The sequence below is a fragment of the Alosa sapidissima genome, chromosome 3 (genome assembly GCF_018492685.1).
Source record: "Alosa sapidissima isolate fAloSap1 chromosome 3, fAloSap1.pri, whole genome shotgun sequence".
Lineage (NCBI taxonomy): Eukaryota > Metazoa > Chordata > Actinopteri > Clupeiformes > Clupeidae > Alosa > Alosa sapidissima.
Window position 1 is genome coordinate 35,205,274 of NC_055959.1, and position 15,000 is coordinate 35,220,273.

The 15,000-nt window shown below is 45.7% G+C and overlaps 1 protein-coding gene across 2 annotated transcripts in view; it reads right to left on the minus strand.

Annotated features, from left to right (window-relative positions):
• The window catches only part of waplb (WAPL cohesin release factor b), a 44,616-nt gene that overhangs the window by 12,038 nt on the left and 17,578 nt on the right, over window positions 1-15,000 (minus strand). For both annotated transcript variants that reach the window (XM_042086000.1, XM_042085999.1), the window contains exons 5-13: window positions 14,071-14,165; window positions 10,107-10,205; window positions 9,488-9,664; window positions 8,627-8,763; window positions 8,254-8,365; window positions 7,434-7,661; window positions 3,631-3,742; window positions 3,311-3,408; window positions 2,944-3,020 (exon numbers count right to left, since the gene is read on the minus strand). In XM_042086000.1, the coding sequence (XP_041941934.1) occupies window positions 2,944-3,020; window positions 3,311-3,408; window positions 3,631-3,742; window positions 7,434-7,661; window positions 8,254-8,365; window positions 8,627-8,763; window positions 9,488-9,664; window positions 10,107-10,205; window positions 14,071-14,165 (1,135 nt within the window). The remainder of the gene's footprint in view (window positions 1-2,943; window positions 3,021-3,310; window positions 3,409-3,630; window positions 3,743-7,433; window positions 7,662-8,253; window positions 8,366-8,626; window positions 8,764-9,487; window positions 9,665-10,106; window positions 10,206-14,070; window positions 14,166-15,000) is intronic.

A 15,000-nucleotide genomic window follows, 5' to 3' on the forward strand; every position in this document is an offset into this window, starting at 1 on the left:
TAAACCTCGACGAAAGTGACTCCAAGGTCAAATGGAAGAAGGTTCCTTGGTCTGATGAGACCAAATTGGGGTTTTTCGCCATTAGACTAGACGCTATTGGCGGACATCAAGCAAATCTCTAATGTGAAGAATGGGGTGGGTGTGGATGGGGTGGGGATACCTCTCGACAGCAGGCCCTGGAAGGCTTGCTAAGGCAAAAGTAAAATGAATTCAGCAAAATGTATAATATAAATAAATGTATAATCGTCTGCATTTGTTGCACACTTGAAACAAAATGTCTTCACAAGTACGTTGTAGGTGGTTACATTTATTTCCATTCCAATAACTTCACACATGACATTTTCGTTCGCACTTGTACGCTGCTTTTCTTATTAGGTACCGCGCTGATGCCTGCGCCAAAGGAAAAATTATAATAAAAGAGACACACGTTGAACTTTAAAGTCTATAATGTTGGTTTGGCTCTTCATTGATTCACTCATCCGCCAAAATTGTTTTTAAATATGTCCATAGCAAAAATGGATACATGAGATTAATTTAGATTAATTAATCACAGAGTATGTAATTAATTAGATATTTTTTTTATCGCTTGACAGTGCGTGTGTGTGTGTGTGTGTGTATCACTAAAGTGAACTGTACTACATGCTCTGATGTGTGCAGGCCTCAGCCAACCTCCTCCAACATGACAAATTAAAAGTCCCTAACGAGGCCATCACGTAATCAGATTACACAGAAGAGAGAGGGGGTGAGAGAGAGAGAGAGAGAGAGAGAGAGAGAGAGAGAGAGAGAGAGAGAGAGAGATCACACTGAAGAACACACAAAAAGAGAGGGGGTGGTCTGGCAACAGAGAGTGAAGACAGACTCATTCAGCATCTGAAACCCCCACCCTCAGCCAAAAGATCTAATTGAATCTGCTCTGGCAGCATGGCTGCATCTGTCTCTCTCTCTCTCTATCTCTGTGTGTGTGTGTGTGTGTCAGTCTTTTATGAGTGTGTGTGTCTGTGTGTGTGTGTGTATTAGTGTGTGTTTTGTGTGTATTACTGTGTGTGTGTGTGTGTGTGTGTGTGTGAGTAGAGTGCGGTGAGAGGGGGCTTTGTGGACCGGTCTGGTCAAAAGCGAGCCCAGTTCATCAGGGGTCACAGCTGGGCCACTGAGAGGTCATTGCTCCAACGCCGAACAGACACACCACTGCCTAATCCCATTAGTAGGGCGGAAGAATGCCCTGTGTGTGTGTGTGCGTGTGTGTGCGTGTGCGTGCGCGTGCGTGTGTGTGAGTGAGAGAGAGTCTATGTGTGTCTGTGTGTGCACATGCATGCATGCATGATGTGGGTTTTGTGTGCGTTGCTTCTAAACTTGGATTTACTGTATGTCTGTGTGTAGGGTGCGGTGTGTGTATGTGTGTGTGTGTGTGTGTGTGCGTGTGTGTGTGCGTTTAATAGGAGAGCGCAGCAGTGGTATCACCCTAATGTGCAAGCCTTAGCTTCTGTTCAAACGTCAACACAGGTCTAAGCAATACTGTTCAGTACAGTTCTCCACAGTCAACAAAGACGTGTTCTCAGTGCTAAAACCAAAAACATTTGATTTGGTTTCCACTAAATATGTAATCCGGGTCTGTGGTCACTCCATGGGGCACCCAAGAGGCCTCGTCTCAGTGCGCCCACTGACCTCATCCTGACAGGAGCTTCGCCCTGCTGTCAGTGAATAAACTGGCATCTCAATGAGAGCCCCAAGGCCTTCGGTGGAGTCTAGTAAGCTCAATTAGGCGCGTGGAACATAGAATACTGCTCTCCCCTTCATGCCTCGGAGACAAGGGAAGGCTTCATCAGGCAGACTAGAGCAGAGGTGCGGGAGACAGGGGAAGGCTAGTATGGTTCATCAGTAGAGCAGACTAGAGAGGTGCAGGAGACAAGGAACAATATAAGTTTCTTTTGGCTTTGTGAACCACAACCAGACGCAATGAATTATTGCAGACATCGAAAACTCTGTCCTTCTCAAAGCACGCATATGTGTGTGTGTGTGTAGTTCTTCTCAATGTACGCATGTGTATGTGTGTCTGTGTGTTGCTTTTGCTCATTTGTGTGTTGCTACTTTTATTATTTGTGCGCGACTAGTGCAAAACTAGTGTGTGTGTGTCTGTGTGTCAGTCAAGACTAGACAGCCAGCAGTGACATTGGAGCGAGATTGACAGCCAAGGGGAATCCTAAAGTGGCTGCTTTAGTGTCAGCCCTGTAGTTTCTCTGTGAAAGAGCAGTTCAGCAGAGTGCTTTGGCAGACACACACACACGTACACACTACAGAAGACGACGCAGCTTTGACACGCCAATGTTTCTCCGATGTGAAGCACACTGGCTTACTCAAGCAGTCTGCTCTTCAGCAACTTTATAAAAAAGGACACACACACACACACACACACAGACAGTCAAAACCCACACCGCAGCTACGAGTGCAGTGTGTGTGGTTTGGTCTGATCATGAGGAAGAAACACACAAAACCAAACCGGAATACAAACAAACAGACACACAATGTATAGAAATGCATACACACACACACACACACACAAATAGGACCCAAAATAACAGACTAGTAATACATAACACGCACACACTGGTGAAGGGTCCAGCTCTTGACTGCCTGCTCCACTCTCCTAATGAGCTCACTCCCAGCAGCTGTCAATCAGCCCGGCCCATGCTGTCAATCACCCCCAACCCCCCACCCCTTCTGCCAGCCTCCACGTCCAGGAATCCAGGAATCTATATTTCATTTAACATTCACCACCCAAAACTACACAGGCCCAGCCAAGCGCAGAGAACATCTTCATTATTAATGCCCCTTGTAACAAGCGGTAGCCTCTACACACACCAACACCCCGTCTGATCTCACACACACACTCACACACACACACACACACACGGTTTTGAGGCTTGGTGCAGTGCGGGGGAGACGTACTTGGCCGAGGAGACGATGAGCTGGGAGTCCTTGTAGGCGATCAGGTAGGACTGGTTCTCAGGGTTGTGCACGGTCACCTGTGGATGGAGAAGAGTGGTCATTCAAGAGCTTTAAAGAGACCACAACACACACGCTGGAACCATAACACACACACACTGGAACACTCTCCAGTGTGCGGTGTGTGTGTGTGATGACCACACGGTCAGCTGTGGATGGAGGAGAGTGGTCATGAAGAGCTTTAAAGAGCCTTACACACGTGTACCACACACGCTGGGACCACTCCCACTCGCCAGCAGGCGGCGGCATCACTCACAACCCCACAGTGTGTGTGTGTGTGTGTGCATGTATTTTTGTAATGGCCACTCACACTCTCCAGCACGCGTAGGCATCTCTCGGAACCCCACAGTGAGGCCACCAGTTTCTCCTTGTCCTCCTCTTCACTCAGGTTCTCCACACACTCTTTCACTGCAGTGGGGCAGAGAATAGGAGTCAGGGCATTTGTATGTGTGCACGTGTGTGTGTGTGTGTGTGTGTACTCAGGACATGCGCTTCAACTTTGCGTTTTTGTGATCTTATTGGTATGCGACTGGTGCAAAGCGTGTGTGTGTGTGTGTGTGTGTGTGTGTGTGTGTGTGTGTGTGTGTGTGTGTGTGAGAGAGAGAGATGTACAGACCAAACCTCTCCTACCTTTATCTACAATGTGGTCCAAACCTCCCAGCAGCCTCAGCTCCTCTTTGAACCAATCACCTGCCCGCTTTGATGTGAGTGACAGCAGGGTTTCCATGGCGAGGTGCCCCGTCTGTAGACGAGAGAGAACAGCAGGGAGCGGATGAGACTGACAGACCATAATACTCTAACACACCACAGCAGAGAGATGACCAGCATACCAAGCAGGGCCAGAAAGCCATCTGACCCAAACATCCCACCCTCACATCGCCTGGAGGCCACAGGCCCTCTCTGGGCGCTGCTTTGTTTTGAGGGAGGAAGGAATCCACTTGCCATTACCTGCTCAAGTTCAAGTGGACGAGTGTGACCCCAGCTGTGGCGCAACTGGCTGGGGCACCTGCACCTTACGCCGGCGACCCGGGTTCGATTCCCGCCCCGTGATCCTTTTTTCCGGATCCCACCCCCGACTCGCTCTCCCACTCACTTCCTGTCGTTCTCCACACTGTCCCACTCACTTCCTGTCGTTCTCCACACTGTCCCACTCACTTCCTGTCGTTCTCCACTGTCCCATCTGATTAAAGGCATAAAAAGCCCAAAAATATACTTAAAAAAAAAAAGTTGACGAGTGTAAAGTGAACTTTTATCCACAGTGACACGGACTGACGGAGACAGACTTTAGAGCGACGCAGCAAGAGCCGCTTCTCAGAACTAAACATAGTATCGACCCCACAGGACATTAAAAACAGCCAAATAAATAATAGTTCATCTCTTTAGGGCACTTCAACATTACCATCACACACACAGCAGACACACACACGCGTCACTGTTTCAGTTTAGTAATCTCTTGCCCCTGCTGGGGTGGGGTAAACATTGGGCTTTGATAGGAGGATGAAAAGAACAGCAAAAAGAAAGAAAAAAAGAGGAAGAAATTAACTTCCCTTCCTCCTCTCAGTTGAAAGCGAGACGTCCTGCAGATAAGCTAATAAAACCCGCTCAATCAATCACACGCACACGCGCATCACTTCAACGCGATGCAACATTAACACTCATCCAAAATGGCTTCCCACTCGGCCCCCTATGTCTTCCAGATGAGTCAGAGTGAGAGTGCTGTAATCAGGTCCTGCTGGGTCCCCTTCCCTCACGACAACTCACCCACTGACCCACCCACCCACTGACTTCATTACGCACCAGGGGTCTGTACTACGAAGTGGGGTTACTGGCTTATCTGGGTAACTTCGAGAGTAACTTGATCACGTGTGGCGTAACTTCCCGATTAACCCGTACTACGAAAGGTGGATAGGTTTGAACCGAGGTATGCTGCCATGGCAATTTACGCTGCATCTCAAACATGCTCCGAGCAGGTTATGTTCTTGGTTAACCCGAGGTTTCCGTTTAACCACACCCTTTATAAGTACCACCCCTCCACTAACAATCTCTCCCGAGACAATGTCGGCGTACCTGGATGATCCATACGACATTGGAGCGCAAATCGCGAGGGGCTCTCTTCGCAGGGCGAGGGTTTTTAGAGACAGCCAGAATCCGCTGATATACCCGGACGATATTCTCTATGAAGATATAGATTGTTAGCCGAGAGAATTTGTTATCTTTGTCAGCTGATTTAGGCAGACGTCTCTAATGTCACCCGCCGTAGCAAAGCCCTTACGTGGACAATTCATGTATTCCATCGGTGATGCTGAACATCTGAGCAAGAATATGTCCGAAAATGAATCGGACATAGGCCTAATAAATTGAAATCACCATTTTAACATAAACTTGAATGTCATATTACTGTACCCTGCACATAAAGGCTGCACATTTCCACAGCACCAGAATCCGACCGAATGCCTCCCTCAACCCCCTCCATAATCGGCCTTCCACTATTATTTGCGATGGTCAACTCCTCTGCTACTGTTAAACACTCTGGTACCTTTCCTCCTACAGTAGTGTTCAAAGACACCTTTTTCTTGTTAGCTGTAAAACAGAGGCCAAGTGAAGGCTATATATATTATATAATATATAATAAGCATACAACATGTTTTCATAATTAAGAAATATTAATGCAAGCTAGAACTATATAATGAATAATGTTTTGGGGATTCATTTTCACCTGCTGCCATGTGCGTTTGGCAATGGTGTTACATCTGAAATGTTCACAGGATTAGGCATACACTAAATCAGTCAATGGGGGCTACTTAAACATTCAATTATCCTTATTAATCTATATGCCCACTTCTGAATTGTGTTGCATCTGTAAGCCTTTTTATGAACTCAAAATAGGCAATTTAATTATTTCAACTGATTTCAGACATTCCGCAAGCTATTAATCCTCCGTAACACATATTTGAAGAACATGTGGAAATAAAACTTTACTTTTAGGCATTTAGGCTACCCGATCTGCAATATGTTGCCAACAGCCTTGCCTTGCTTTGTTCACTGCCGACGTTTTTGATTTTTGTCGTAGAGTGGGTTTTAATTCCTCGTAACTTGTCATAATAATTGTGCATTCCTCATCCGTAAAATAAGGTGATCGCGTCATCATTGAAAGTGGTGACTTGCGCTGCAACCCGCCCCTTTTATGTGAACGCGCACAATCTCCAATTAGGTTAACCCCGGCTCAACTTCATAATCAGCGTCATAGTACCGATTAACACCACTTAAGATAACCAGTTTTTGTCAACCCCGGTTTAACAAAGTAACCCTGGGTTAAATCTGGGTAGGTTAAGCTACCTTCGTAGTACAGGCCCCAGGTCTGTTACCCACTCACTCAGGCTTCATTAGGGAGCAGGTCTGTTACCCACTCACTCAGGCTTCATTAGGGAGGTCTGTTACCCACTCACTCAGGAGTCATTAGGGAGGTCTGTTACCCACTCACTCAGGAGTCATTAGGGAGCAGGTCTGTTACCCACTCACTCACTCAGGCGTCATTAGGGATCAGGTCTGTTACCCACTCACTCAGGCTTCATTAGGGAGCAGGTCTGTTACTCACTCACTCAGGCGTCATTAGGGAGCAGGTCTGTTACTGAAAAGCTGCGATGATAGCTGCAGCCATGACTGAGCTACAGCCGTGGAACAGCAGGGGCTATTTTGGGCCTGCAGTAGCACTCTCTGCCACTAGATGGAGCAAGGGAGAGATAAAGAAAAAAACAAGACTAGACTGGCTATACTACACTACACTACACTACACTACACTACATTAGCAGGGACATGGGTGGCTATACTAAACTAAACTACACTACACACAACATTAGTAGGGACATGGGTGGCTATACTAAACTAAACTATACACAACATTAGCAGGGACATGGGAAACTACACTACACTACACTACACTACACTACACACAACATTAGCAGGGACATGGGTGGCTATACTAAACTAAACACAACATTAGCGAACATGCGTGGCTTATCCACAGGCTAGTTAGGGTCAGATCAGGTGTGGTCATGTTTTAAGCTTTACAGTAAGTCAAGTGGACAAGGGCTCTTACTCCCCTTGGCAAAACAGAAAAGATGACCAGAGAGGGAAAAAGCAGAAGTGAGTGGACATGGACTACAATGGACGAAAAAAAGAGAGAGTTTGTGACATTAAAGCAAGTATTCTATTCTAGAACTTTTTTATTCCAGAACTTTAAGTATGGACGACAGAGGGCCAGAGAGAGAGGAGGAGGAGGGGGGGAGAGAAAAAGAGGGAGAGAGAGAAAGAAAAAACAAACAGAGAAATAGAGGTAGAGAGAGAATCTCACTGAAGAAAAACACAAAAAAGAGAGAGAGAAGGGGGGAGGTAAAGTAAAGGGGGGAGGTAAAGAAAAGGGACTCTGCACTGACCGTGATGTTCTCCAGGTCCAGGTGCTTGTTGTGGACAGTCTCGCAGAGCTTGCGGATCTTCTCCTTGACCTTGGCCATCTCCTTGGCGGTGAGCTGGACGCGGGCAGTTCCGTCCTGTTCCAGCTCCAGCAGGCGGATCATCAGCTCCAGGCATGCCCTGTCCAGGTCCATGTTCAGCCGGTCCCGACTCAGGATGTACATCAGGGACGCCGTACACAGAGCCAGGTTCTGATGAGGACACGCACGCATGCACACACACACACACGCACGCACACACACACACGCACGCACGCACACCGCCACACACACACGCACAACATGAGAGGGGAACAATACACAGCATAAAAACATAAAGGCCGTAAAACATAAACATATTACTGTAGAGCGGTGTATCCCCTCCCCCTCCCCCCTGACTCGAGGTTGCCAACCCGGATGCCGAAACACTACTGACTTCGTGATTACTAGATAGGTGGAGGGTGGAGCATCAGGCCAAAACACAAAATGACATTTGAGGGCTGCAACTTTACTTTTTAAATGACAATATCCTGGCCAGACTACTGTTGTCAGTGATATAAATATTTTAAATGAACATGATTTCTTAATGTCTACTGATATATCAGGGCCATTTTATGATTAAGTGAAATACATTTCTTACATACGGCTCCTTTAAATAAGGTTTGAGCTCAGTGAGATTTCACTAGGTCTACAGGCCGTGGTCTTTATGTATCAGTAAGAGCAACAAAGGGACTATTTCCAAACAGGTGCCGGAGGCTACTACTGAGGCATATTGGTGTGTGTGCGTGTGTGTGTGGTGTCCTACCGGATGCTGGGGTGCGTCGCTGAGCGTCTTGAAGACCTGGGCTACTTTCCCTCTCGCCCTCAGGTGCATCCTGAAGCTCGGAGTGGCACACCTGGACGCCAGGCTGATAACACTGCAGAGAGAGAGAGAGAGAGAGAGAGAGAGAGAGAGAGGAGAGAGAGAGAGAGAGAGAGAGAGAGAGAGAGAGAGAGAGAGAGAGAGGGAGGGAGAGAGGGAGAGAGTTCACTGTATGCAGACATAGGTGAAAGACAAGTGTATTTGTGTGTATATTTTTGTTACAAACGAGGCTCTCATGCACCTCCATTGGTTGTGTCTGCATGTGTGGTGTGTGTGTGTGTGTGTGTGTGTGTGTGTGTGTGTGTACACTCCGTACCTAAGGCAGCGTGTGTTTAAGGGTTCTCCAGTCTTGAGGCCAGTGGCGAGGTACTCAAAGTCATCTGTGAATTCCTGATTCTCTCCAAACTCCACAACATCATTGAAGTGCTTCACATGTTGAACCACTGTAAACAACTACAGACAGACAGACAGACAGACAAATGGGGAGAAGGAGAGAGAGGGGGAGAGAGAGGGAGAGAGAGAGAGAGAGAGAGAGAGAGAGAGAGAGAGAGAGAGAGAGAGAGGGAGGGAGAGAGAGAGAGAGGGAGAGGTTATACATTCTTGTTCAAACAATGTTTTGCTTGCCTGAGCCACAATAACTCAAACTGTGGGTTGTGTGAAACCAATAAAAACACATTGAGTTAGAGAAGACAAACGGCGAAGCCGAACTTGGGGGAAAGATGAACAGCCATTACAGAGGCATAAGGCGTGAGAATTGCATGTGTGTGTGTGTGTGAGTGTGTGTGTGTGTGTGTGGGGGGGGGGTCGTGGGGGGGGGGGGGGGGGTCGTGGGGGGTTCTGGTGGGTGTGTGGGAGACAAAAACATTGGGACAGCAAATGATTTCTTCTTTGTGTGCAAGTGCAGTTTTTCTGTTCTTGCGGCTGCTACGCCCATCTGACACAACAGACGCACATGGTGACAATCACATTCAATTTCAATTGATTAAGAGAGACCTACACTTCACACCTTAAGCAGGCACGTGTGTGTGTGTGTGTGTAGTCATAACAAGTGTGCATGTGTTCTCATTATTGTGCTGCATCATTCAGATAGAATGCTCTGTGTGCCTCTTTACGTATGTATGTGTGTGTGTGTGTGTGTGTGTGTGTGTGTGTGTGTGTGTGTGTGTGCGCTTCTCACCTCCTTGTGCTCTTTCCTGCACTTCAGTGCGGTGACCATGTCCTGGTAAGGGACCGTCGGTATGGTGACGGACTTGATGACTTTGGGAGGAGGAGGGGGGGCTTTGAAGAGCCCATCGTCCTTATGGGGGTTGGAGTCTTTAGCACTGCTGCTGCTACTGCTGCTACCACCACTGGCCTGAAGAGAGAGAGAGAGAGAGAGAGAGAGAGAGAGAGAGAGAGAGAGAGAGAGAGAGAGAGAGAGAGAGAGAGAGAGAGAGAGAGAGAGAGGGTCAAGGGAGGACAAAGAGACTCAACTCTCCTTTATTATCAGTCAAAATACCACACACACACAAACACAGACCTGTTTCCAAGACAACAGATGGCTTATTCCACTAAAACACTTTCACAGTGCCACTGACAAGAAGCATGACTAAAAGGTATATATTTGTTAGAGAATATAAGTGCGTGTGTGTGTGTGTACACTAACTAGTTTTGTCTGTGAGTGTGAGGGTGTGTGTGTACTCACTGATTTTGTCTGTGTGTGTGTGTGTGTGAGTGTGTGTGCGTGTACTCACTGGTTTTGTCTGTGAGTGTGAGTGTGTGTGTGTGTGTGTGTGTGTGTGTGTGTGTGTACTCACTGGTTTTGTCTGTGAGCGTGAGGGTGGTGGTAGAGGGGGCAGCTCCTCTTCTTGCTGCTGGTTCCAGTGTCTGGCGTTATACACAGCTTTTGTTGGAGACTGGACACACACACACACACAGGTCACCATCAGGTTAGAATCATGACTAACATCGTCAAAACATGCATGTATCTGAGCACTGGTGCTACCTGTTTGCACTGAAAGATGAGATGCTTGATTCAAGTGGCAGACAAACACACAACATGGACCTCCAAAGTCATATGGCCTTGAAAAGAAAAATCAACAAACCTGCCCTCAACAGACTGCCAGCAGTCCTCAAACAGCAGGGCTGTCTGAGGATGCCAAACGAGACAAACATGAGCTCGCGCGCACACACACACCAAAATTAACAAATACCAAGCCAAGGATATTAAAAGTGAAACACAAAGGGCATCGCTTGGCTCGGAGCACTCACTCACACACAGACACTCACACACAGACACACAGCAGGACTTTAATCTGATGTGAAGATCTTTCCTGGCATTCTGCACACATACTGTAGGGGGCGGGGGTCATCTAACCCCCCCACCCACCTAGAGTGAACTGGTCAGTGAGCCAGTGGTAAACACATACCAAATTCTCACCTCTCTCTCACACACACTTACACCCCCACCTATGCCTGTTGTGGACCTGACACTGAGCCAAGAAAACTGCCTTTTCCACACACACACACACACACGTTCTCCCTCTCCCTTTTTCACACACACAATTCCACACACATCTCCTGCTGAAGCCATTGCGAACAAGGACTTCCAGAGGAACAGACAATATAAATCCATTCCTTTTTAGATCACATGGGCTACTATTGTAATAATCCATTCCTTTTTAGATCACATGGGCTACGTAAGGGATAATGTATGGAACGCCGGTCATTATTGGGAAAATAAGTCCCGACAGAGCGAACAGGACCCTGACGCGCAGCAGAGGGGACTTATTTTCCCCAATAATGACCGTTCTATACATTATCCCGCTTATTACACAGCTACTTGCCAAAACGAAATAATAAAACTTCCCACGATATGACTTTAGCCTACATAGCCTAGCCTATTTGTTACCGTTCATCGTGGCATCTGCTGAGAAACATAGTTCGCAACAACACACGCTGCTGAACTTGAATAAAACATTCTTTAGAACACAGCTGATCAACCGTCTGCTTTCACGTTTGAATGAAGTTCCAGTCCTTGCGTAGTGATATGAAAGACGTATCAGAAGCACAAAACCCGTTGCCATTGACAGCGGTAATTATATGTTTGCAGCGGTAATTACATGAAAATATTTTATATCTTAATACATCTATAATATATCTTTGGGAAAGCCCATTCAAGTCACAAAGTTGCTTTGTGAAGAGCCGTGTAATAATATTGTAATAATCCATTCCTTTTTAGATCACATGGGCTACTATTGTAATAATCCATTCCTTTTTAGATCACATGGGCTACTACCTTTTTAGATCACATGGGCTACTATTGTAATAATCCATTCCTTTTCAAATCACATGGGCTACTATTTAGAGATGCACCGATTGCAATTTTTTGGGCCGATTCCGATTTCCGATTTTTCATAGAGCTTGACCTGCCGATACAGATTTTAGCCGATTCCGATTTAATTTCTTCTAACCATTTTACACCACACACACAAATAGTTATTTTCTATCTTTTCTTTAATAGAACATGTTAATATAGAAATGTAATCAACTTATCAATAATGAAATGGCTGTTACAGAAATGGAACCGGTAAATGGAACATAGACATTTAATGAACTTATAAATAATGGAATGGCTGTTTCTTCTTCAAGTCTAACTTCAGCTGCAGTATCAAACTATAATGCTTCCCAGCGTGGGACATTCATTTCACAGACTACTAATATAAATGCACTATTATGGAACACCCATTTTCTTCTCACATCCAATATCCAACTAAAGATATAAGAACAATTTTCATGATACATTTCAACATGCTACCATGGAACATATTTTCATTTGCATTGATGAATTTATGTGAGGGCGAGGGAAAAGTGGGAGTAGGCTATCACGCAAACACAGGGGAGAAGTGCTAATAGCGATTAGGTGCTCCACCATATGAAAACAGCCCACGTCTGTTATGCGGTGAAAAACTTAAATCCAAATTCCGGTTAAATGCATCAATTAGGCTATAGAAACTTTCAGAGACAGTTGATTCAGTATTCAGAGCATCAGTTTTCTTCATTGTAGGCTACTATGTCAAAAGCAACTTTAACATTTGTTTGCCTTTCTACTATCGTTTGTTCACTTTCACGACATCCACTTCTCAATCTGCTAGACTAGGGTATTTTAAGGCATAGCTCTAGTCTACGTGCAGTAAATAGTTTGAGTATTTTTGGAGTATAAGTGGAGTAGAACTACTAGGGCTACTGTATGTCGCTGCTTGTTGACATCTTATTATCATGTAGCCTATGATCGCTAAACTTTGATTCTTTTTAATGTCGCAATCGGTTATCTCCGTTCAGCTGCGCTTGTGCTTCAGCTGTGCTTGTGGTTCAGCTTTGGGCACGCAATTAGCGGCAGGGACGGGCGGTGTTGAGCGATATTTACATAGCCTAATGAAGTGACAGCTTAGTAAATTCCACGCAGTATGGCAAAGCACAGCGTTCGCTGCATAGAAAAACTCAGCAGCCTATTAGCGCTTTCTTTGCAGCCCTATATCCAGCCCTGAGTGGCCTGGTTGCTAGCTTCTTTAAACTTTGCAAACTCAGCTGGGTGTTACAATTGCAGCGCACGGGTGCATTTGACCGGCATAAAATCGGCATGTCTCAGACTGACCGGCCGGTCGCCGGTCATGGCCGATCATGTGAAAATCGGCCAATTCCGGTCACCAGCTAGCCTGGCTAGCGCCACCACTTCTCAATGAGACGTGGTCTGGGAACCAAATGTTCAATTTCTCGTATTTGAAAAAAATGCCCAGATCCGTTTATTGGGTGCCACCGATGTCTATCAAATGCGTCTGTGCATAGCTCATCATCATCTTGCTTTCCCCCCGTTCTGTGATTGGTTCCCTATCTCAGGCGAAAATTTGCTCCATGGTCTCCAGGCTGCCTTACCAGCGTGAATCAAATCACGCGCAAGGCAGCATGGGAACACCCAGGCTAGTCACCAGCCGATCTATCGGTGCATCTCTACTACTATTCCACTAGTCTCCATTTATACTCTCATTTGATGCAAACACTTGCACAGCACACACCACCAAGAGCCCACCGTGCAGCAGACTCTTCTGTCTAAAGGGTCTTGAGGCTGATTCAGACTGGATCATTTAGTGCCACATTAGAGATCTTTGAGGCTTTCTTTGAGGACTTTCTAAGAGCCAAGAATCTTATATCCCTGATATAAGGTATTATCTTAAAGAATAAACAACACAACGGATGCATGAAGCTCACAGGGTCATTAGTATCCATATCACAATGTTCAATATGCCACACGCTCAGATCAGAATACCTCCCTGTGCCGTATAGTCTGCTCCATAACACAGCCTTTCAGAGAAATAATCAAATGAAATATTAAAGTCTTCTGTGCCGCTTCATTTCTAGTGTGAGATAAAAACCAGATAAGAAAGCAGTATGACTCACCAACATTGAAATTACTTCTGTGTGTGTGTGTTTGTATATGTGTGTGTGTGTGTCTATGCAATTTGTAAGTAGTGTACTCTGTGTAAGTGTATGTGAATGTGTGTGTGTGTGTGTGTGTGTGTGTGTGGGTGAGAGATAAATAGCACAGGCTTGCCGTGTGGGTGTTTTCTCCTGAAAAACTGCAGGAAAAAGTTCAGAAAGTTTGAAAAGCTGGTCATTAGAGACGTAGCAAGCAGAGAGTCAGGACACGAGTCCACCATAACAAACACAGTATTCTGTCAGGCAAACAATCAAGAGACACACACACACACACACACACACACCCACCTTCTTGGGTCCGAAGATTTTGCGGCTGCCCTCTCGGATGCGCTCCTGAGGCGTGGGCTGAGCTCTGCTGCTCGCGAGCCGCTCTTCCATGATGTCTGCGGAGCATGGGGTCAAAGGTTATGGCAATGAATAAACACATTAGGGGTGTGACGATACACTCAGCCCACGAGGCGAGACGATACACGATACTGGGTTCACGAGAACGAGACGATACACGATACTGGGTTCACGAGAACGAGACGATACTGGGTTCACGAGTATGATACAAGACAATATTTTAACACTAGTTTTAAGAAATCTTCAATGATGAAATACCGGTATATTACTGGAAAAATAGCCTTTTATAGACTGAAAGTCACAGAATGCAAAACAATCCAGGTGTGCTATATTTTGAAATGTTTTAACTAGTAATATTTATTTAAACAGAGTACGAGTAGCCTGTTTACATTTGTTTACTTGCCCATACTGATGTTTCTACCACAAATATAATTATTAGGCATAAAAATGCAACGGATTGGAACACGTTATTTTTTTCCAATAACTCTAAAAATAAATAATAGTGAGTATCACATAAAATATATAATAGCAGGCTATTTCACACTGAACTGTCTTGAAATTTCATTTCATTGTTACCTCATTTTATGTCAGCAAATGATCAACAACACTATTTTGCCTCCAGATTATCTGTCCCTAGTCAGCAAAATCAGGCAAGTATACCATATGACTGTCAGTAGACCCTTGTAAAAGTGGTGTGGCTCCTTTAAGAGTTTTGTTTACTTCTCCCTCAACTCCCGCTGAAGTGCAGAGCTACAGTAACACACCAAGTGTGTGCCACTTGCACAGGTTAGGTGAGCTATAGTTTCAACGGAGAACCATTTGTGTGATGGTATTAGGCTGCGTAGATTCAACACAGATCCATAAATCTTGCTG